General features: G+C 48.4%; 1 protein-coding gene across 10 annotated transcripts in view; it reads left to right on the top strand.

The window, feature by feature from the left end:
• The window catches only part of ATG13 (autophagy related 13), a 38,803-nt gene extending 17,594 nt beyond the window's left edge, over positions 1-21,209 (top strand). For 3 of the 10 annotated variants that reach the window (XM_066362085.1, XM_066362103.1, XM_066362094.1), the window contains 12 exons: positions 3,189-3,229; positions 5,260-5,356; positions 5,693-5,791; positions 7,126-7,219; positions 10,608-10,706; positions 11,447-11,557; positions 11,967-12,103; positions 14,836-14,950; positions 15,402-15,479; positions 15,664-15,777; positions 16,315-16,443; positions 18,861-21,209. In XM_066362085.1, coding sequence (XP_066218182.1) covers positions 3,189-3,229; positions 5,260-5,356; positions 5,693-5,791; positions 7,126-7,219; positions 10,608-10,706; positions 11,447-11,557; positions 11,967-12,103; positions 14,836-14,950; positions 15,402-15,479; positions 15,664-15,777; positions 16,315-16,443; positions 18,861-19,013 — 1,267 coding nt within the window. In that variant the 3' untranslated portion in view covers positions 19,014-21,209. The remainder of the gene's footprint in view (positions 1-3,188; positions 3,230-5,259; positions 5,357-5,692; positions 5,792-7,125; positions 7,220-10,607; positions 10,707-11,446; positions 11,558-11,966; positions 12,104-14,835; positions 14,951-15,401; positions 15,480-15,663; positions 15,778-16,314; positions 16,444-18,860) is intronic. The other 7 variants (XM_066362113.1, XM_066362143.1, XM_066362123.1 and 4 more) reach the window with 7 other exon arrangements.
• The last annotated feature ends 2,177 nt before the right edge of the window (positions 21,210-23,386 follow it).

The following is a 23,386-nucleotide window of genomic DNA, read 5'->3' as shown; positions in this document are numbered from 1 at the left end:
GAACTGGTCAACAGTGCTTTGAGTATTTTCCTTGGAATATTTCACCTCAACAAATATTTATGGAGTGGCTGTTTTTTTCCTTTTTTTTTTTTTTGTATTCTTCCGAAGTTAGAAATGGGGAGGCAGTCAGGCAGACAGACTCCCGCATGTGCCCTACCAGGATCCACCTGGCATGCCCACTAGGGAGTGATGCTCTGCCCATCTGGGGCATTGCTTCGTTGTGGCCAGAGCCATTCTAGTGCCTGAGGAGGAGGCCATGGAGCCATCCTCAGCACCCCTGGGCCAACTTTGCTCCAATGGAGCCTTGACTGCAGGAGGGGAAGAGAGAGAGAAAGAGGAAGGAGAGGTGGAAGGGTGGAGAAGCAGATGGGCGCTTCTCCTATGTGCCCTCATCAGGAATCGAACCCAGGACTTCCACAAGCCGGGCCGATGCTCTACTGCTGAGCCAACTGGCCAGGGCCTATGGAGTGCCTTTTTAATATAAGCATTGTCCTGGAAGAACCATACACAGGCCCTGCCCTATAGGTGTTTCCCATCTAATGGGGAAAACAGTTTGGTACGTGTATAATTTAATAAAAAGCAGGATTTGAAGACTGCATAGCACTGTCAGAAAAGAATACTGGGAGAACACAGAAAGGGAAATTTTATTGTGGGTGGGAGATACAAGATTGGCTTCAGAGAGAAATGGTCTTAAAGCTCAACCTTGAGGCAGAAGTGAAAGAGAAAGATTGTTCCAGGTGGGGAGTACGACAGATAGCAAGGCATAGTGGGGCGGGGTCTGAACTGTCCCCAGATTGTCTGAGTAATGGACCAAATGCTGGTGCAGAGCATTTGTCGGAAAGTGTGAGAACACCGTATGACAAGCCGGGAGTCCCAAATCATCCCAGACTCTTTTCTTTCATGTTAGTGACTAGCCATTGGTTTTAAACCTTTGACTTACCTGTATAGAACTGATTTTGAGAAGTCTGATGATCAGAGACCTAACTAGTTCTGTTGTAACAATCTAGTACCTGAGAATAGTTATCAAGTCATTCTTTAACAATTTTAGTAATAATCTAGCAACCCTCCCTATGTTTATTTTTCCAAGTCTTTCATATATTTTTGTCTTCTCTATATTTTTCCCAGGTTTCCAGCTGAGGATTTCAAATTACTAGACTTCTTTCAGCTATAACAGAAAGATTACTTTCTCTTACCTATGCTAAGTCCCCTTCACTTTGGTTCTTTTATCATATAAGTAGCCATACTACGCTACTAGTCAATAGCTTAGTTAATTAGGACTCCTAGTCCTTGTCATACCACTATTTAAAGTCTTTTGTATCTTGTATCTCTGGAGAAATACAGTATTTGTTGCTCACTGTTTGTCATTTAGGAGTGCTTTTGGATAGAAATAACAATGGTTTAAACCAGAGAGAAGTAGGTAATGTCAGAGGTTGATTTAGCTTTTTTTTTCTTTTTATACTATTGTTAACAGATTAACAGTATAGCCTTATAACATTAAAGAATAGCCTTGTTTTTTAAAAAGTTTTATTATATTTCCTCAACCTGTAGATTTAACGGTGTCACTGTAGAATTACATTTTTACAAAAACTCACTCTGAATTTGTTGTTCATCAAGGTTGAATTAAAGTTTTATTATCTATTATCTGTAAAGAAAACTTTTGCTTAGCCCTGAATGATAAAGAACATAGCTAAGGATAAGTTTAGCATAATTATGTTATTTGAAGCACTGTACCAATATTCACATTTATAGTGAATTGAGTAATTGTCATTTTTTATTAGAGTGTATCTAGCAAATTTCATTAACATTATTCCTGTATTACTTTATGGTGGTAGTCAGCAAATGATGGCCAGCAGACCATATTCTTTTTTTTTTCAATTGTTATTTATTCATTTTATAGAGACGAGGGGGAGAGAGCAAGAGAGAGAGAAGGGGCAGGAAGCATCAACTCCCATATGTGCCTTGACTGGGCAAGCCCGGGTTTTCGAACTAGTGACCTCAGCGTTCCAGGTCAACGCTCTATCCACTGCGCCACCACAGGCCAGGCCCATATTCGTTTTTTTAATAAATAAAGTTATTTTAGAACACAGCCACCCATTTGTTTATGTACCATCAGTGGCTGCTTTTGCAGGACAACAGCAAAGAAGAATAGTTACTATGTGGCCCACAAGCCTACAATATTTACTATCTGATCCTTATCATAAGAGATTGCTGACCCCTGCTTTATGGTGGCTTTTCTCCCATACAAGGCTGTATTCTGTGAGACCTAGGATTCAGATATGTCTTGAATCTCATCCCTAATTTATCCTTATCTCATCCCTAACACCTAACCTTAGGGCTTTTTGTACATTGTTGGGGCTTAGTTTTTTATTAAACGCATGTATATATTTAATTTTTAACAATATTACTTGAAAGATATAAAACTTCTTATTAAGTGTTTTATAATTCAGAATCTTAGCTAATTTAGGCTGGACTTCAAGGGAGATTTGTGGGAAGGTTCTATTGTGTTTATATTTCTATATTTTCAGAATAGTCTTGCCTAGTTATTCTATGCTGGAAAAGATTTTCTAATTTTTTAACCAATTTACTTTGGAATGACTTGTGATATGATGAGCCTTCCTTAATTGAAGACCACATTTCAAAATCTAGTGCCTTCTACTGCCTTCTATTTGAAAGTTGCTAAGGAGAGTAGATCTTAAAAGTTCTCATTACAAGAAGAAAAAAACTGTAACAATGTAAGGTGGCAGATTCTAACGAGACTCATTGCGTGATCATTATCTTTTTGCAATATATACAAAGATGTGTTGTGCACTTGAAACAAATATAATGTTGTATGTCAATTATACTTCAACTAAGAAAAATCTAGTACCTTCTAATAGTAGTCCTGATCTCTTTGCCAATTTTATTTATATATTCATTATTTCCTAGTCAGTATATTTGAAAAAACACATTGCAGGAGAGGGAAGAAGAATCTTAAATAGTAGTTTCCACTTTATTATTTTCCTAATTTCTAAAACTATATCCTCCAAATACACCCCCTTGCCTGCAGCTTAATTGAAGTAGTAGCCTATTGCTCCATTAGGAGAGGTATTCGTGTAGATAAGAAAAGTTTGTTTTGTTTCTAGGTGGTTTTGCTGTAGGGGCCTTAGAATAAAGAATCAGGCAACATTCTTTTTCTTTCATTCCTGCAGGATATATTTTGGGGAAGTTCAGCTGAATGGCTTAGGAGAAGGTATGTATTAAGGTTGAAAAACATTTTATTTATTTATTATTTATTTATTTTTTACAGAGACAGAAGTGAGTCAGAGAGAGGGATAGACAGGGACAGACAGACAGGAACGGAGAGAGATGAGAAGCATCAATCATTATTTTTTCATTGTGCGTTGCAACACCTTAGTTGTTCATTGATTGCTTTCTCATACGTGCCTTGACTGCAGGCCTTCAGCAGACCAAGCAACCCCTTGCTGGAGCCAGCGACCTTGGGTTCAAGCTGGTGGGCTTTTTGCTCAAACCAGATGAGCCCGTGCTAAATCTGGCGACTTCGGGGTCTCGAACCTGAGTCCTCTGCATCCCAGTCCGACGCTTTATCCACTGCGCCACCTCCTGGTCAGGCTGAAAAACATTTTTGATGTTAAGAGCAGCTCTCCTCACTGAAGAGATGGGCTTGGGTGCTGCCCGTAATAATATGCAGCTTATGATTTCAATCTGTGTGATACAGGAAAAGACGGGAGAAAAGAAAAAAGAAAAGACAGGTGATTCAAAGAGCTGCTAGGGAAGGACTGAATATAATTTTTTTTTTTTTGGTATTTTTCTGAAGCTGGAAACGGGGAGACAGTCAGACAGACTCCCGCATGCACCTGACCGGGATCCACTCGGCACGCCCACCAGGGGGTGATGCTCTGCCCATCCAGGGCGTATCTCTGCTGCGACCAGAGCCACTCCAGTGCCCGAGGCAGAGGCCATGGAGCCATCCTCAGCACCCGGGCCATCCTTGCTCCAATGGAGCCCCGGCTGCAGGAGGGGAAGAGAGAGACAGAGAGGAAGGAGAGGGGGAGGGGTGGAGAAGCAGATGGGCGCTTCTCCTGTGTGCCCTGGCCGGGAATCGAACCTGGGACTTCGGCACGCCAGGCCGACACTCTACCACTGAGCCAACCGGCCAAGGCTGAATATAATTTTTATAAAGTTCCAATAACTCAGTGTTCTTCCTTTCTTTAAAAAAAAAAATCACTTTTTTTTTTTTTTTATCCAGAGACAGACAGGAAGGGAGAGAGATGAGAAGCATCAACTTATAGTTGTGGCACTTTAGTTGTTCAGTGATTCCTTCTCATACATGCCTTGAAGGGGGGGTGTCTCCACCAGAGCCAGTGACCTTTGGGCTCAAGCCAGCAACTATGGGGTCATGTCTATGATCCCATGCTCAAGCCGGTGACCTTGTGCTCAAGTTGGTGACCTTGGGGTTTTGAACCTGAGTCCATAGTGTCCCAGATCAGCTCTCTATCCACTGCGCCACCACCTGGTCAAGCTAAAAAACCTTTATTGATTGATTTTAGAGAGAGGAAGGGGGTAGAGAGAGAGAAAAAAATTTTGTTATTTCTTTTCGTTGTGTATTCATTGGTTGCATCTTGTTTGTGCCCTGACCAAGAGTCAAACTTACAACCCTAGAACATTGTGACAACATTCTAACTAACTGAGCTACCTGCTAGAGCTCTTTCTTACTCTTTATACAATTGTCTCTTTCCTAATGTCCTACAACGAGCATGTTAAATGTTTCTGATGAGCATCAATTTTTAAAAATTGGAAATGAAAGCAAGAAACGCAGGAAGGCTTGGTTGGGCGTATCACCTGCAAGGCCCTGGCTCTTCCCCACACTTAGTTCTGAGGTGGCAGCTTTGTGGGAGTGCAGTTACCTTGTAAGTTTGAAGTGTTTGTGTGACAGACTCCTCGTGCCCCTTTGCTCTCTCATTGGGCATGTGACAGTCTGGGCAGGGTTGGTTAGGAATTGCGCAAGCTTTAAGATCAACAATTGTTTTACCTTTTTGAAGGTAGTTTTATCTGAAAATAGAGTACTATTTCCCTTGCTAATGTTAGGTCAATAGAGAAAAAAATGAAAAGAAAAAATAACACACACACGAAATTGAGGCTGTTAAGTTGCTAAGTGGGTAATGCCAGAGATTATATAGGCTGAATGATTCAAGGAAAGACAGACCAGGAGCAGTGCAGTGTTCCCTGGGAAAAAAGCTAACTATTTACCTCTTCTCTTAGGTTTCCAGACAGTTCGTGTTGGGACAGTGGGCACCCCTGTGGGCACCATCACTCTTTCTTGTGCTTACAGAATTAACTTGGCGTTCATGTCCACCAGGTGAGGAAAGATCATTGGAATCCAAAAGAACTCTTCCAAAGATATTCAAGTTTTTTTTCACCCACACTCCACAGCTAAGCCTACAGGTCAGCTTTGCCATTGCTGAACTCAGTCCCCTTCTGAAGAATAAAATCGAGAGAGAGCCCAGTTTCATTGGAGAATCTGAGTGTCCTAGAGCCAACAATGTAGAGATAGTGGTTTATGTTTAGGGATGTGATACAGTTTAGGCTCCGGTGGTTCCTGCTAATAGATAATTAGGTAAAGGGCCCTCTGAGGACTTCAGGGAGGCTGGCAAGGCATTCTAACAAGTATTTCCATCTGCATATTGCATTACAGGCAGTTTGAGAGGACCCCACCTATCATGGGGATTATCATCGATCACTTTGTGGACCGTCCCTACCCCAGCTCCTCGCCCATGCACCCCTGCAGTTACAGGTGAGGAATATGAAAGGCATTTTCCCAGGCTCCAGCTAGCAGAAGCATCAATCTGGGACAGGTACCTAGAGCACCCTTATTGGCACTCACCGATGGCATGGGGCACTGACGGAGACCCCACATGGAAAGAAATGGAACGGCTAGCCGCCTTTTCTGCTGCTGCCTATGAGGGACACCAAGGCCTGGGTTAGACAATGTCTCAAATCATGGACATGCTGGATCTTTTTTTTTTTTAAGATTTTATTTATTAATTATAGAGAGGGGAGAGAGGGAGAGAGAATGGGGGAAGAGCAGGTAGTATCAACTCCTATGTGTGCCTTGACCAGGCAAGCCTAGGGTTTTGAACTGGCAACCTCAGCGTTTCCAGGTTGATGCTTTAACCACTGCACCACCACAGGTGCACCACCACAGGTCAGGCCCGACATGTTGGATCTTGATAGGAGTAATTTGACTTAGAGACCTTAGGGGTGGAAGGAATTTGTGGAATGTCCTTTGCAAAGTCAGTGCTTCTCAGGTCACCATCGGCACAACTCAGTTATACGTGAGAATCAAGTACAGTATCTTCAGGCCTGGTTCCCAGAAAACCAATTCTAGACTTCTCAGAGGTGGGATTAGATGTGAATCAGGGACTGTACTGCCTTTATGTGGAGGCTTTCCAAAGCTGGACAGGTGTGTCTTTGGAGTCTAGACCTTTATCTCACTGCAGCCTGTTGCTGACAGTTCTTAGGCCCCAGCATGAGCCAGGCTTAAGCAAATTCGTACTCGCGAATGATATGTCAGGTAAGATGTCTGGTTTGAAAAAAAAAGTCATTTTCAACCTCTAGACCAGGGGTCCCCAAACTACAGCCCGCGGGCCACATGCGGCCCCCTGAGGCCATTTATCCAGCCCCCGCCGCACTTCTGGAAGGGGCACCTCTTTCATTGGTGGTCAGTGAGAGGAGCATAGTTCCCATTGAAATATTGGTCAGTTTGTTGATTTAAATTTACTTTTTCTTTATTTTAAATATTGTATTTGTTCCCGTTTTGTTTTTTTACTTTAAAATAAGATATGTGCAGTGTGCATAGGAATTTGTTCCTAGTTTTTTTTATAGTCTGGCCCTCCAACGGTCTGAGGGACAGTGAACTGGCCCCCTGTGTAAAAAGTTTGGGGACCCCTGCTCTAGATGCTGCTCTCTGGAAATGTTTGAAAATTATGAAGGACTCATGACAGCTGTCTTGCTGAACTCTTGCAAACTCTATCTGGAACAGTTTTCACTGCTTGCATCTCTTTGTGTCCTTTCTAAAATGGCCTGCCATTACCATACAATTCACGGTTTCTTCTCCCCTCACTATAGAACCACTGGTGAGGATACTGGAGTGACATATCCTTCTGTGGAAGACTCTCAAGAAGTGTGTACCACCTCTTTTTCCACCTCCCCTCCATCCCAGGTAGGGGAGACGGGTTCCGGGGTCGTGGTGGTTATTTGGTCCATGTGTGGGCCTTATGAAATGCTGCCAACATTTAGATAATTTCTTTTGGTGGTGGTGGTGCTTGTTTTGAGGGGTTCTTTTAAGTGGTGAGGAAGAGCCTTCTTCTCCGTCTGGTACCATTGCAGTAACCATTCTTAACCCACAAGATTCCATGTAACCTTCACCTTCCTGGGGACAGCTTAAAATTCCTTAGGAAAATCAGTCACAGAATTCCCATTGCATTCTCATACCAGAAATACTCTAACCTACACTGTTAAATTGGCTGCTCTTTCTCATTTGAAGTGGTAAACATGGTTCCTAATAATGGAGGAAGCACAGAAGGAGCCAGTAATTATTTAGCCTAAACTGCCAAGAAGAAACAAGCAGTGCAGTTTTCTTAATAGTTGACATAGATTTCTGCCTATCTGCATTCTCTATCTGAACATTTTTGACCATTAACTTTTCCACTTGAGTTCATCTTCAGTGTCATACTGAATATCGATAAAAACAGGCTCCAAACAATGTTCTCAGATTCTGAAGAGGAAGCGCCTGTGTGGCCTGTTGTATAATCTGCTGAGATTGCTTCAGCTAAGGAATCATTTTTGCCAGCTGGCTGAATTTCAGGGCACATCTCTCTCCCCTTCCATCTGAAGTCATTCATCTTCTGCCTCATTCATTGCCTGCAGCTCCCTGCTTTCCCTGCCCATCGTCTCTGAGCCCCCTCTTTGACTTTCTAGACAGTTTCTTCTAGATCAACGCAGTTCTGCTTTCCTTTAAAGTACCCCCAGACTATACCTTCTCACCATCTTATTTCAGGGACCCAGCAAATTAATTAGCTATCTGCAGGTTTTTATTTTTATTTTTAATTAAGAAAAAAATTAAATGTATTCATTCCTGGGTTGTTAGGAGATACTGGATTAAAATGATGGTTCTAATCTGTTTCAAAAGCAGAAGTTAGCCACAGAAGCTAACTTAATGTGTGTGAAGGACGTTACAGGATTCACGATCACTGTTATTTCTGTTGTCCCAGTGTAGAGTTAAAGAGGTTCTTATTGTGCCTGACCAGGCGGTGGCGCAGTGGATAGAGCATTGGACTGGGATGCAGAGGACCCAGGTTCGAGACCCTGAGGTTGCCAGCTTGAGTGCGGGCTCATCTGGTTTGAGCAGAGCTCAGTAGCTTAGACCCAAGGTCACTGGCTTGAGCAAGGGGTTACTCAGTCTACTGTAGCTCCATGGTCAAAGCGCATATGAGAAAGCAATCAATGAGCAACTAAGGTATCGCAACAAAAAACTGATGATTGATGCTTCTCATCTCTCTCTGTTCCTGTCTGTCTGTCCTTATCTATCCCTCTTTCTGACTTTCCGTCTCTGTTAAAAAAAAAAAAAAAGTTCTTATTGTAATGTGGCCTAGACAGTTTGGTTTGGGGATGTGGGGATTATTCCTCTCGCCACAATAATATATGTAGGCATGAGCGTCACCCTTGTTCTGGGAAGAGGTGGCTTCTGGTGTCAGTACTGACAAAATAATACTGACCAAGTAAGGGGGGACTTCCCCCTTCTTAATAGTACACATTAGTAGGAGTAGATTACATGTCAAGTTTAATGTTCATTAAAGTTTTGTTGTATAAGTGATAGGTTTATAAACAATAAATAAAGTTGTGAGTCTGACCAGGCGGTGGCGCAATGGATAGAGTGTTGGACTGGGATGCGGAGGACCCAGGTTCGAGCTCTCGAGGTCGCCAGCTTGAGCGCGGGCTCAGCTGGTTTGAGCAGTGCTCACCAGCTTGACCAAGGTCCCTGGCTCGAGCAAGGGGTTACTCGGTCTGCTGTAGCCCTACGGTCAAGGCACATATGAGAAAGCAATCAATGAACAACTAAGGTGTCGCAACAAAAAACTAATGACTGATGCTTCTCATCCCTCTCCCTTCCTGTCTGTCTGTCCCTATCTATCTCTCTCTCTGATTCTCTCTTTGTCTCTGTAAAAAATAAAATTAAATTAAATTCTTAACATGCATTAAAAAAAAAGAAAAAAAATAAAGTTGTGACTTGGGAGACATGAGGGATGGCGAAGCTGGGCCTTAACAAGTCAGTGTGTCTCCTTCCCTGATACAGCGGCAGCTTTACCCACTCTGGAAGGAAAGGGAAGCTAAGTAGTTTCTACACGGGCTGTTTGCATAAAACTTTGGTGACCTGTGTAAGGAGAGCCTGGTTTGTTGGTTTTTTCATGGTATCAGTTGCCTGTTGTGTCTTGTCACAGTTTAAAAGTAGATCACATCAAGATCTTATCAATACTAGCACCCCCCAGGGGAGTCCTGTTCCTGTCCCTTTCCCTGAACACGTCTAATCAAGGATGATAACGATTTGGTGCAGAAATACTCATTTTCAACAGAGAGAAAATCACTTACCATCAGGTCTCCTCATTCCTGTAGATACTGAAGTAGTTTCTCCCTTCGTTTAACTTAGGGAATTGCATGATGGTTCAACAACTATTGGAGTCCAGTAAATACATGTTAATGTGATGTTTGTTTATTTCACCAATAAAATAAGGGTCATTTTGTCATTTGGTCACAAAGTTGAGTCAAGAAATAGTTGTGACCCTGAACCTGCTACTGTGACTTAAGAGCTTACCTTTATTTCTAAGCATTAATTAGCTAATTGGAGAGATTTATTAAAGATGAAACAGCAAGACCCAAAATAATCATCTTGCCCCTAATTAGCTTTGAAATCATAAGAGTTTTGAAAGTGCCCTAGCTTTTGCTCCATCAAGTTCTCCTACACCATCAGGGACTGTAAGAAACACACACACACACACTCAGCCCTGTGCCCACATCTGCACACACCCACTCATCTTCCCTGGGGTTATGCAAGGAAGCCTACCTGGGTACTTGAGTAGTTTCAAGTTCCAGCCAACAAATGTCAACTTTTTTAGCCTGTCCCTGAAGATTCTGGGTCCCCAGAAAAAGGCATTCTAACATTTTCATCTCAGTTTTCTCATTCATCCTGAGTGCACCTCGCGGCTGCTCTTGGACCCTTCCCATTGGACGCCATTCTCTAATGCCCTCCCCTGCCTGGACTAAAGACAGGCTAATGCTTGGTTCTGGTTTCTGCTTTGCCGCGCACCAGCTCGACTGAGTGGTGCTTCCCACCCGCTCATCTGGAAGAGGCGCACCGTGGGGCAGCTGGGTGAACGCCGCCCCAGCCGTCCTGTGGGATGGCAGCCTTGCCCCTCCCTCCTGCTTCCCGCCTGACCCCCGCTGTGCATTCCAGCCTCTGCGGCTGCTGCCCCTCTGGAATTCTCCTTACTCTTTCTCAAGTCCCTTTTCTTTTTCTTCTCTTGTTTCCCCTGTCTCTGTTTGTATCTGCACAGTGTGTGTTTACTGTCACAAAGGCACATTTTCAGACCCCTACTCCTGTGGTGACGGATACCCTGAGGGTCCCCATGGCAGGACTGGCCTTTTCCCATCAAGTGAGTCCACTGGGAAGAAGGGGAGAAATCTGATGGCATCTTTCTATTTAAAATTTGTAAATAAAGTACAGGCTATAGCTATTTAAATGTCCCCAAGTGGTGTTCTGTGGGTTATTTTGAGGCTTGGTGATTGATTTTTAACAGGACACAGCCATAGCAGAGCAGCCCAAATAGAATTTTTTATTTGACCCCACCTCCTCCCATTGATGCAAAAAATACATGGAGTTATTTATATCTTATTTCCAAATAAACAGTCCAAGAGTGGTATTCTGTCTTTCTCAACATAAATCGGAACCCTCTCATACCCAGTGGGGGGGGGGGGGTGTGATTAGAGAAGACGCCCTGTGTTTCAAAGGGACCTTAAGGACAAAGGAGAAATAGAATGACCTGGGAAAACGGATGATTTTGGCTCTGAGTTCTGTCCAGGCTAGTGCTCCACAGATCTACTGGGCTGGAAATGGAAACGGTTAGCTGAGAAACGGGGGAGCAGGGCAATCATTGGAGGCCTTTATAAGGTCATAGGGCTGGGAACCTCAGTCCCACTGTAAACAAGTCTGTTTTCATCTAAAAAGAAATGGCCTGGTCTGTCTTTAACCCTTACATCAGGCCACCTCATTCCACAGGATGTAGGCTGGGGTCCATTCCCTACTCGCAGCTGATTTTGATCATTAGTCAAACTCTAGGATTGCCTGTTTTCCCTCCTCCTTTCCTCTGCCCCTCTCTCTTTTTCTCTTGCTTAGCTCTCGAGCTCTCGCCTTTCCTATCAGCCTGCTGCCCTGGGCGTTGGATCAGCTGACCTGGCTTACCCAGTAGTGTTTGCTGCTGGCTTAAACACCACACATCCTCACCAGGTATCTCTCAAGATGGGGAGGACTCTGGGGGTTCCTGCGCTGCCTCCCTGCCCTGGGGCAGTCGGGCGGCCTCTAGAGAGGCCAGTTTAATTCTGAGTGTTCAGAAGCAAAGCTCTTCTGTGACTTGGGAGAACTAGCATGACTCTGAGAGGAAGGGACCTCTTAAACTTCAGAAAGGAAAGAAGAGCTTCCCAGGCGTTTCTCCCTCTTTCCTTTCCTTCTGCGGTCATTACTGTGCATGTCTCCCATTTACTGAGCCCCAGAGAGCCCAAAGAGCTGACGTGTGCTGCTCACTAGGTGGCAGTGGTGGCGATGGACAAGCTTGAGAGCAGATGCCATCTTGCTAGGCCGAGTCTTCTCCTGCCTGAGGCTGCCACGATTCACTGTATTTTCCCATTTTTCCCTAAAGCTAATGGTTCCCGGGAAGGAAGGTGGGATACCCCTTGCCCCCAACCAGCCTGCCCATGGTGCCCAGGCTGATCAGGAGAGACTGGCAACCTACACTCCTTCCGACGGGGCCCACTGTGCCGCCACACCTTCCAGCAGGTGAGTTCCCGTTGAGGCTGTGCTGCTGCTCAGGGCGGGCGGCAGTGCCCCGGCACAAGCTTATCTGGTGTTGGTGAAGAGCAGCTCTCAGCAGTGGCTCAGGTTAGGCATTTGTGCCCCAAATGTGCCATCCTTTAAGCTCCCAACAAGAATCTTACAGTGCAGTTGATGTGCAGGGGAAGCTGGCCTGACCACACTACTAACAGCAGATAGCAGGCACTTGGCTCTTACATTCACCCAGTGAAGGGGGTTTTCAGATGTTTCTCTTTCACCCCAAGATGTATTTCTGTGGAGCCAGTCTTCACTGTTTCCTGAAGACCAGGGTGTTTACCGTGAAGTCTGGGGCCACAGTGGCTTAGATGGTAGTTAGGATTGATTTCCTACTTCTGAAATGTGAGTGCCTCATGGAGATCCTTTAGAAACAACTCTTTTTTCTCATAAAATAAAATGAAAAAATCTTTGTCTTTTTTGGTTGCAGAAGTAAATACATTCTGTGAAATTTAAAGTATAAAGACAGTGGTTAGGTAGAAAATGAAAGTTCTCATAGTCCCAGCTTGCAGAAATCACCACTGTTACTTCCTTTTAAAAGATGAGAGGATAGGTCTCAGTTATATTTCAGCTCTAGGCCCAGAAAAGCAGCAAAACCAGGTGGTGACACGAGGACCAGCTGCTATGACTAATGATCCCCTGCCTGGCACTGGCCAATCAGTGGAGACCACAACACTGGACTGGCACACCTGGGAAAGCTGAGGAATATTCTCTTGAGACCTCCTCTAAACTCCCAGCCTATAAAAACCCTCAAAACAAAGGACCCAGCATGTGCTCTCACGCCCATGCCTTTCCCTTCTCCCTCTTTTTCCCCCACAAGGGTGCGTCTCCTAAGCTCTAAGGGACCCCATGAGACGTGCAGCCAGGGGCGCGGTGGGCAGCGGCAGCTCGTACATGCAGCCGGGGGAGGGGGGGGGCAGCGGCAGCTCGTACATGCAGGCAGGGGAGCGGGGGGGGGGGGGCAGCAGCAGCTCGTACATGCAGCCAGGGGAGGGGGGGGCAGCGGCAGCTCGTACATGCAGCCAGGGGAGCGGGGGGGGGGGGGGGCAGCGGCAGCTCGTACATGCAGGCAGGGGCGCGGTGGGCAGTGGCAGCTCGTCCCGGGCTCACCCCCGACCCTGTCCCCGAGGCCCCTTTTCTCTGACTGCTCAGTGAGCCAGAGCAGCCCCACCTGGGCTCTCTGTAGCCTCCTCTCTCCCAGGCCCTTCCTTGTTTCACCGTCCCCAGCTTGAATAAATGTACCAAAATAAAGAAAAAGACGAGGGAATCTCAGAAGGATTAAGTAATTTGCCAAAGAACAGTAAGCTTGCAAAATGGCCAGGCATAAGTGCTCAGACTTCCGGTCGGGCTCTGTCTTCCCGTTGTCCTCAGGGTTCTCCCGTGGGAGGCTGAGGCTGCCTGGGCCTGACCTGCCCTCCCTTGCCTGGAAGTCCCCCGAGGTAATGACGTTGACTGGCCTGCCACATCCTAAATGAACTTTTGGGTAACAGAAATTCCTGGTATTTTTTTGTTCTTATTCCCACAGTGGAGGAGTGGGAGGGGAATTGTTCAAGAAGATACAATTTTTGTACCATCCGTCAGGAAAAGTAATTACTTTCATTCCTGACCTCCCATACTTCTAGTTTTCTGAGCCTCAGCTCCTGGGGCACGTCCAGGAGGGAGTAACTGAAGACAGAGGACCCTGTGTAGGAGGCTCTGAAACACAGGTGGTCAGCGCTTCGACCTCTCAGTGCTGGTCCTCCCTGCGGGCCGGAGTCCAGAGGCCACTTGGAGTCCACAGCCCCCTCCCCACCTCGTGCCCCTGCTTTTGGCCAGAGGAGTTTTCCTGTCCCCGGCTGCACACAGGGCTGGGCCCACTGGTCTAGCAGCCCCAGTATAGGCCCTGTTGCTGCTGCTTGCAGCGCCCGCCTGTCAGCCGGTACTCGGCAACAGCCTGGAGCGCTGCAGAGGGGTCAGTGGGAACAGCCAAGTTCCTGTATTGTTGAACGGAGGGATGATTGAGGGTGAGGAGAGGGCAGGGAACACGCGAAGGAGTGCAGGGGACCTCAGCCTGGCCATTTGTCATGGTGGAGAAAGCTCTGGCTAGCTGTAGAGTCAGATTCGGGACTCCTGAGCTGGGATAGTGGTACTGTCCCTTGTACAGTTAACATGGTGCTGTAAACCAGTGGTTTTCCCCGCTGGACTGTGGACTCGGACCTGTGTGCCGGAAGTCTCGTGCTGGTCGCGGAAGGGTTACCCACCCTAACATGGAAACCACTGCTGTGACTGTATCATCTTACGGTATTTTTAGATAACTAAGCAAAACAAAAATGAAGATGGAGAACAGCTAAAATCTTGAGTCTGTCTCTGTAATTAATATTTTAATTACAGTTTATGAAAGCTGCTTGCCTGGATTATGATTGCTGTGTGCATGGTTACTGAAGCTTATTGGTATTCCATGTAAGCTTTGCACAACTGTAACACGGAATTTCATTCACATATGGAGAAGTTTTAGTTGTTCCAGGAAACGTAGCCCTTTGCTCTCCACTCAGAAGGCAGGGTGACCACACAGTGCTGTCCCCCACTGAGTGGGTGGGCGGGGTAGCTCCTTCCCTAGGCTGCAGCCCACAGCGGGGCTGTATGGGGAGCCACAGAGGCTCTGCTGTGGTTCGAGAATGAGTACCAACATTACCTTTCTTCCCCAGCGAGGATACTGAAACCGTCTCAAACAGCAGCGAGGGTCGGGCTTCTCCCCACGATGTCTTGGAGACCATCTTTGCCCGAAAAGTGGGGGCTTTTGTCAACAAACCCATCAACCAGGTGATTTTCTGCCATTGCCATCTGTGAGCCACGTCTGCATGAGGTCTCCCAGGTCTCTTAACCTGGGACCCGCAGCCACTGGCAGACAGTACATGCATGTTGTATGTGTATGTGAGTTATTTGTAACCAGTGACACCCCTCCAGAAAAAGTTAAGAACTATTGTCCTGTGATCTTTTAAGCCTCCTATAGGAGAGGGATACCAGACACCATTTAGTACAAACACAGTGCCCTGAAGTGTCACCGCCTCACCCTAGTCCTGCCAGCGAGCCACTACTATGGGCAAGCTTCCAAAGCTGAGGTCCTGGAGTGTTGGGGGGTCTCCGACACAGGGGCCTGCGGGGCAGTGGTCCAGCTGGGTGTGAGCTCGCCGGGCCTCCTGGCTCCAGGCAGCCTCTGGAAGCGTGGGCGCTGGGGAAGGACGGGCATTGAGCCTTTCTCCTGTCTCTGCAGGTGACCTTGACGGGCTTGGACATACCCTTTGCCATGTTTGCTCCCAAGAATTTAGAGCTAGAAGATGCCGACCCCTTGGTGAGTCTAGCATTTCCAGTGAGATGATGCCGAGTCCTAATCTCCCACAGACCATTAGCCATGCCCTGCAGCTGAGGGGTTTGCAGCCAGCCTGGGGCCCTTATGAAACCCTCTACTAGTAACAGTAACTTGCCTTCAGTGCCCAGAACCAGCCTCTTCCTCTGCCTTACTTACCCTGAACCAGGTGAATCCCCCGGACTCCCCGGAGACTGAGTCTCCTCTCCAGGGTAGCCTGCACTCTGATGGCTCCAGTGGCTCCAGCGGCAACGCCCATGACGACTTTGTCATGATTGACTTCGTAAGTTGCCCTTACCTTTGGCTTCCTTGACCTTTGCTGCCAGGGGAACTAAACCTAGAGGCAGCTATTGTGCTCAAACTGGAGCTCCTTTACAGGGAGCAGATGGGTGGGGACAGACAGGACGGGACAGGTGGGCACCTGGCTGGGCAGTGTGTGTGCGGGGCATCCGTTGTCTTAGCCTGCTGGGGGAGACCCTCAATGAACAGTGAGGCATTTTGTGCCATGTCTTTGGTTGACATTGATCATGCAGTTCAGCTTTAAATGGGGATTTTCCAGTAGGTTGTCTTCATGCCTAGAAGGATAGCCTTGTGCCAAGGAAAGGAGCGGAAAGGAGGGTGCCATAGTCTGACCAGGGAAGAGGGATGTCACCAGCAGGGTTAGAATCCAGCTGCCCAGCAGAGAGAAGGTGCCGAGCCTTCTCTCCCTGAGATCACAGCCTGGAGCTTCGATAATTACTGGAAAGAAAGAGGGCTGTTCCCTCTGATTTTCCTCTGGGGCCCCTGGTAAGCTAAACTGAGTTTGGTCTTGTTTTTGAAGAAACCAGCTTTTTCTAAGGATGACATTCTTCCGATGGACTTGGGCACCTTCTATCGTGAATTTCAGAACCCCCCTCAGCTGAGCAGCCTCTCCATCGATATCGGGGCACAGTCCATGGCTGAGGACTTGGTATGGAAACCTCTTCCCCACCCCACCTCATCCTCTGGCCTCCCTTCCCCCTTTGATGTCATTCCTGCTCCACAGACCTAGAATTCCTTCCTGTTGCTCCCCCAGCCCACACCTCCCGTTGTCCCTGTAACAGGAAAGAGACACTTTTAGGCCATTATCTTCTTTTGATTGCACTTGAGATTTGCGTTTTGCCCGGCAGTCATTATGTGGAATTTGCTTGCACTCACTTCCTCCTTTTGCACACACTCAGCATTTCTTACACACTCCCGTTGTCTGGTACCTGATGTCTTCCACTGCTGATGCCAAGTTCCGACAGCCTCACATTCACTGTTCAGCTTGCCAGACAGATGCCAGCTGCACAGACCGAAGGATCCCGAGGTCCTGAGCATCGATGTTCTTGCCCTTTCCTTAGGGAGGTCGTTCCTTCAGCTGGTAGTCCTTGTGTTTAGCCAGATGTCCTGATACTGACTGTAATTACCACATCTCTACTTAGGGCGTTCTCTGTTTCCTGCCTCCAGACGGCACAGGAGGGCCCTGAACAGCCGTAGACTCTGGCTGTCTTCTGCCATAGATGTCTGGGTTCCTCTGCCCAAGGTGGGGGTGCTGCCTCCCACACTGAAATGCGAGGAGTGGCTCTAGGAATAGGAATCTAGGAATAGCTGCCCTTGATTTGCTTTAAACAAAAAAGCATGCTCAGTTATAGCAATACAGTAATAATGTCATTATTATTAACATTTACTGAGGCTGTCTAGGTACCAAGCATTTTTCTAAGTGCTTTACACAGTTCTTCAACAACCCTATGAGGTAGGTTTTATTATCCCAGTTTACAGATAAGGAAACTGGTACTGTGAACAAAAAACTTGCCCATGGGCCTGACCAGGCAGTGGCACATTGGATAGAGCGTCGGACTGGGATGCAGAGGACCCAGGTTCGAGGCCCCGAGGTCGCCAGCTTGAGCACCGGCTTATCTGGTTTGAGCAAAGCTCACCAGCTTGGACCCAAGGTCTCTGGCTCCAGCAAGGGGTTACTCGGTCTGCTGAAGGCCCACGGTCAAGGCACATATGAGAAAGCAATCAATGAACAACTAAGGTGTCACAACGAAAACTGAAGATTGATGCTTCTCATCTCTCTCCGTTTCTGACTGTCCTTATCTATCCCTCTCTCTGACTCTCTGTCCCTGTAAAAAAAAAAAAAAAAAAAAAAAAGTTAAAAAAAAAACTTGCCCATGGTCACACTGAGCTTGCAAAACAAAGCTCTGGTTTTAGGCTTTTGACCACTGACCCACCCCCACTTCTGACATGAAATGTGGCTGGAAGGAACGGAAGGTTGTCCCTCCTCTTCCAAGTATTGGTGCCTGGCAGGAAATCTGGGATAGTTTAAACTTTTCAGGTGCAAATTCTTCAGTGGAGATAGACCACATGATTTGGGTCAGATTATTATTATTATTATTTTTTTATTTATTCATTTTAGAGAGGAGAGAGAAAGGGAGAGAGACAGAGAGAGGAGAGAGGAGAGAGAGACAGAGAGAGAAGGTGGGGAGGAGCTGGAAGCATCAACTCCCATATGTGCCTTGACCAGGCAAACCCAGGGTTTCGAACTGGTGACCTCAGCATTTCCAGGTCGACACTTTATCCACTGCGCCACCACAGGTCAGGCGGGTCAGATTATTTTTTAATTTTTATTTTTTAGGGTCGATTTTTTTTTCAATAGTTCATACCTTTAAGTTTTTATTTTTATTTATTTAGGGAGAGAGAGGAAAGGAAGAGTGAGAGAGAGAGAGAAATACAGCTTTGTTGTTCTACTTATCCATGCCTTCATTGGTTGATTCTCATATGTGCCCTGACCAGGGATTGAACCCACCATCTTGGTGTGTCCGGACAACACTAACCAACTGAGCAACCCGGCCAAGGCAATAGTTGATACTTGAGGACAGTTAAACTTAACTCCTCGTGGTTCTGTTTTCTTCTCTCATTCATTCTCTTAACTCCCTCTAACCCACCCCCTTCTCTGATGGTGTGAACATGCAGATTCCTAGGGCCTCACCACACACTTGTTGAGTCAGAACCTTTTTGGGTCATGGTCAGGACTGCCTTGCTGGGAAAGCCCAGCATTGGTGTGAAGAGCTGTTTTGTAAAGCTTTCTTCATTTTGGGCACTCTAAACCTACCATTTCATTTACTGTCAGTCTAATCTCTGCCGAAGATACGTCACAGTTCAGTTCCTCTGTCACCCTGTTGGTGTGGTCCGTCTGGGTCTCTCAGTGTGGGGGCCACCTGGATTCCCAGGCTGCTCTGTCGGAGCCCCTGCGCAGCCCCCACAGAACCCTGAAGCCTCTGTCCGCTGCCCACTCGGAGGCCCTGAATTGTCCCCTCGGCCCAGGGCTGCTGAGCTGAGGCTCTGTTGCGCTCCCTTCTCCAGCCTGGGGAGACTGCGCTGCCTGCCCGTTCAAGGCCCTGGCTGAGTGAGCAGCCCTTCTCTCCCCTCCTGGTGCAGGACTCACTACCCGAGAAGCTGGCTGTGCACGAGAAGAATGTCCGAGAATTCGACGCCTTTGTAGAAACCCTGCAGTAAAGGCTGGTGCCCTCGAGTACCAGCAGCACCCCCTTTTGTGGTCCCAGGAGACAGAGCCTCCCGCTCCTCAGCGGCTCCCATCCCTCGTCCAGGTGGAAGGGAGGCCAGTTTTCCCCATGGGGACCCAGAAGTCCCTGCTCCTGCACCTCCTGGAGACGGCATGGCGGCCGTCAGGCCCAGCCCAAGCCTTTGCGAGGACTCGCCCTCAGGCCTTGGAGGTGGGAAGACCCTTTGTAACAGAAGGGCCCTCTGAGGGGCCATGTGCTTCCACCGCCCAGCAGCAGACACAGGCCGCGTGCGTTCTTCCCGCTGCTGGCCCCCCGCCCGGGTCTGCCCCGCAGCTGCCCCTCGCCTGCCTGCCATGACCGCCAACCATTTGACATTCCAGCTGGTGGCCCAGAGACTGGTGTGGAGGCCGAAAGAGGAAGGAGACAGTGCTGGGAGGAGGAAAGAAGGGTCCCTTCAGGCTCTCTGTGGTCTTCAGTTCTGGTATCTTCTTCCTCTCTCCCTCCCTTTGCCCCTGTGCCTGTACTTCGGCAATATGACAGGCCTTCTGCCCAAGATGAGAACTCGGAAGTCAGCCTTTCCCGCCCGGAAGGTTGTGCCAGCCCTCCGTTGGCAGAGGGTCTGAGCAGCCCTGCTGGCTGCTGTGTGCAGTCCTCAGCCACACAGAAGCAGCCCTGTGACCCCAGGATGGGAGTCACAGCAAAGGTTCTTCCCTCTCTCTTCTCCCCTCCCCCGTTGCTGCTCCTTGGTTATAGAACATGGTAAATATTTATTACTTTCAAAGAAGTCAGATATTTTATAGAGAAAGTATGTTTGAGGTTAGATGTTTTCACTTGGGGAAGGTGAAGGGCCTCTTTCTGGGGCAGGGCCTCCTACGGAGGTTCCTCAGATTCCAGGTTGCTGCTTGGGGATCTTCCTTCCCACGTAGATGAGGTGGGAACCAAGAATAGGGCTGCTGAGGGCATCAGAACCTCCCAGACTTGCTGCATTTGAACTGACAGCAGGCTTTTCCTTGGACAACTACATACTCCTGGCGAGAGCCTCGGATCTCACAGCTTCTGCAGTGACGGGCTGTTCTGGCTGCTCAGGAAGCCTTGGGTGCTAACTGGTGACTCCCTAGAGTTGTGCCCCATACAGTGCCCCATGGTGGCGCAGGAAGGTCCAGACAGGCTTCCCCTTCTGGGGTACTTGTTCCTGTTTCTCAGGGCTGGGTTATGAGCCCTTTCCTCCCTTCTCCTGGGCCTGGCCACCACCTTCCTTTAATCCCAGGGTCTGTACACTGTCCTGATGCTTATCAGTTGCATTGGTTCCTTGTTGAGAAACTAAACCTGGGCATATGATTGACTTTACCCTTCAGGTATTGTTACTTGAGGAAGTCAAGTGCCTATCCTCACTCACCCACCTAGGCTACCTGTCTCCCAGCCTACTGGGTGGTCCTGGCCATGCAAGACGAGGCCTGCCCCATTCCTCCTGGTCCACCTGGGGTATTCATTGGCAGCAGCTGTTCTGCAGTGGAGCACATGGCCCTGAATTGCTTGTTAGTAAATGCATGTGACATTGTTCCCACCTACAAGGCTGATCTCAGGGCTTGAGCGGACTCTGATGCTATATCCATTCGGCTGAGCCCTGCCCCCGTGCATGTATTCTGCTGCCACAAAGAAATGTTCCCAGCAGTGATGTCCAACTGGTCCTCCTATCTTTGGGCTAGAGCACACCCATGGCCCGCTAAACCAATCTGCACTTACCCCCAAGGTCCCAGCGCTGAGGAGGACGGAGGCCCATTCTAAGTTATTAACTGCCTCCCACTCAGCCCCGTTGTCTCAGCCACTCCTTTTAGGCCAAGCATGGACGGGCCTCTTGGCTAGTGTCCTCTTGACTTCTGTTAGCCTGTGCAGGCAGCAGCTTCTTCAGGACCCCTCAGTGAGGGGCCACGGAGGCCAAGCCCGACTCTGAGCTGAGCCTGGGAAAAGCAGAGCAGTTGTCAAGGCCAGCCCTTGCCCCTCAGCCCAGTACAGTGAAAGGTGTGAGCCCTAGACTGACTTCCGTAGCACCAGGGGACGGGACTGGGACCAGTCATCTGTCTCCTGGTGACAGCCCCTCCCCTTCTCCAGCCTACCTTGTTTGGAAATACTGAGTTATACTTTACAATGTATTCAAGAAATTTCCAATAAAGATTTTTTCTGTACTTTACAGCTTCCTATACTGCAGGTGTCTAAAGTCCTGGGCCCCTGGGCCGCACTTCTGTGCAACGGTCACTGCCAGGCTCGCTGAGGGAAGCGCAGGGCTGTGTGAAGCACAGAAAGGCTTCAGAGTCAGACGCTGTTTGGAGCCTCGGGGCTTGGCCGCTTACCAGCTGTGCCAGCCTGCGCTGGTCAGGAAACCTCTGCGCCTCGTTTTCCTGGGCTGGAGGGCTCCCGTTCCAGGGGCCTGCGTGTGGACACTCAGTGAGAGGGCATGAAGTAGACATGCACATGGACTGCTCTCACAGAATCCCTGAGACGTAGGCCGTTATCCTCTGCTCTCTATTCCCCCTGCACCATGCTCACCACTCGCCCGGCCTGGAGGTGCCACATGGCCCTCGGCTCAGAAGGAAAGGTGACCAACAGGCCTCGGCCATGTTTCTAGCAGAAGCCAGCAGGGAGTGTGTGGCTCCTCGTGTTTCCAGGGATGTTTGCTGATCAGCGTGAGGGGTGCTGAGCAAACCAGGCTGAAGGGAAGGGGTTGAGTAGCAGGAAGTCAAGTGCCAGTTTGTTTAGCCGCCCAGGGCACTGGGGTGATCTCTGAAGAGCCATGAAAAGTGGAAGAGCCGTGTGGGTCTGGCCCCCTGGGGACTTTAGCAGGTCTCTCAGCCCTGGCAAAGCCACCTCCTGCCCCCTGGTTTGTGCCTTCCGTGGGGGAAGGGAGCCAAAGTGAGCCAGTGTCTCCTACACAAGAGACCAACCGCCTGACAGACCTTGGCAACTGCTGCCTGGGTCGCTTCCCCACGCCCTTCAGGCTGAAGCCAGGCCCCAGAACAAGAAAGGGATAGCTAGAAAATTACTTCAGCCCAAACCTGAGGCTGGGCAGAATGGAAGCCAGCCCTAGCTGCTGTAATGGGCCGTGGAGCCAGCCCTTGCTTGTTAGTACTGCATGCAACACTACCCAGGGCCATGCTCTCAGGCAGGACAGTGGGTGAGCCCCTGGGTTAGAAATGGAGGGGAGACATTCACCGGTGTCTGCACCTTCTATTAGAATCCCCCAAAAGCAAAGTGTTCTGCGTCCCCAGGTCTGATGATGGTGTCCTACCCCTTCAAAGCAGCATCTCCTTATTTATACTCCATCCCTAGGGGCCTGTTGTTGCTAAGGCAGAGGTAAACTGGCTTTTGAGTCACTCAGCAGAGGTCCTGCCAAGAGCCCAACCCGAGTAAACAGCCATCTCCCTGTCTCATGCTCCCCCCTCCTTGTTGCCCTGGGTCACAGCCCCTCTCTTCTAAACAGTCACCCAGCTTAGAGCTCAAGAGAGCCAGCGAGAGGCTGCCAGTGCCCTTTGTTTGACTACCTGGCTGAAGGCCACGGCTATACAATGGGACTGGCTTCCTGGGGCTCCGTGCCTGTGTTTATCACCAACCTAACAACTCTGCTCAATCCTGCAGCTCAGGCCCAGCTGCCTCAGCCCAAACAATGACGAGAAAAAAATAACAGGCCCAACTGAAGCCACCTCCCCTCCTGACTGCCATCCGCAGGCAAGCAGCTAGCTGTTGGAACTTGACCTTGACCACTGTGCCAAGTGAAATTCTGGTCCAGTCTTAGTGACAAACCACTTCTTAAAAATTACGGTAAAATACACATAAATGTGACCATCTTAACCTTTAAGGCAAAGCAAAACCTCAAAAGAGGGAAGGAAAATAAGATCTTTCGTGACCTCAGTGTGAGTCATCAGCAGGTGGAAACAGGCAAGACTCGGGCTGAGGGGACATGGGGAAGGAGCGGATTGGCCGAGGGTCTCGGTCCCAGTCTCTGCACAGGCCGGCACTCGCACCTCGCTCCTCTGAGATGATGGTCATTCTAGTTACCCCTGGGCTCTTGCTGTTGTGTACCGCGTGTTATTTCTGATCCTCAGAGAATGGAGGAACGGTCTCAGAGGTGGCCAATTATACGACTATTACCAGTGAGAGCTGGTGGCAAGGGATTCAAACCTACACTGTTGTCCCCACAGTCACTCCATTTGGGGGACAGGACGCCCTGGTCATAGGCTACAGCTTATGGCGGCTAGTTGGAATGCTGCCGGTGCCAAAAATGGAAGGTGACCACACTTGTAAGCCTGGAAGACAGTCAGAAAACTGGCCTCATACCCACGAGTGAACAAGATGAGGAAGGGGTCAGAAGGA

This window comes from Saccopteryx leptura, chromosome 1, assembly GCF_036850995.1.
Source record: "Saccopteryx leptura isolate mSacLep1 chromosome 1, mSacLep1_pri_phased_curated, whole genome shotgun sequence".
Taxonomy (NCBI): domain Eukaryota; kingdom Metazoa; phylum Chordata; class Mammalia; order Chiroptera; family Emballonuridae; genus Saccopteryx; species Saccopteryx leptura.
Note: the sequence above shows the minus strand (reverse complement) of the source record. Positions and strands in the feature narration are given on the sequence as shown.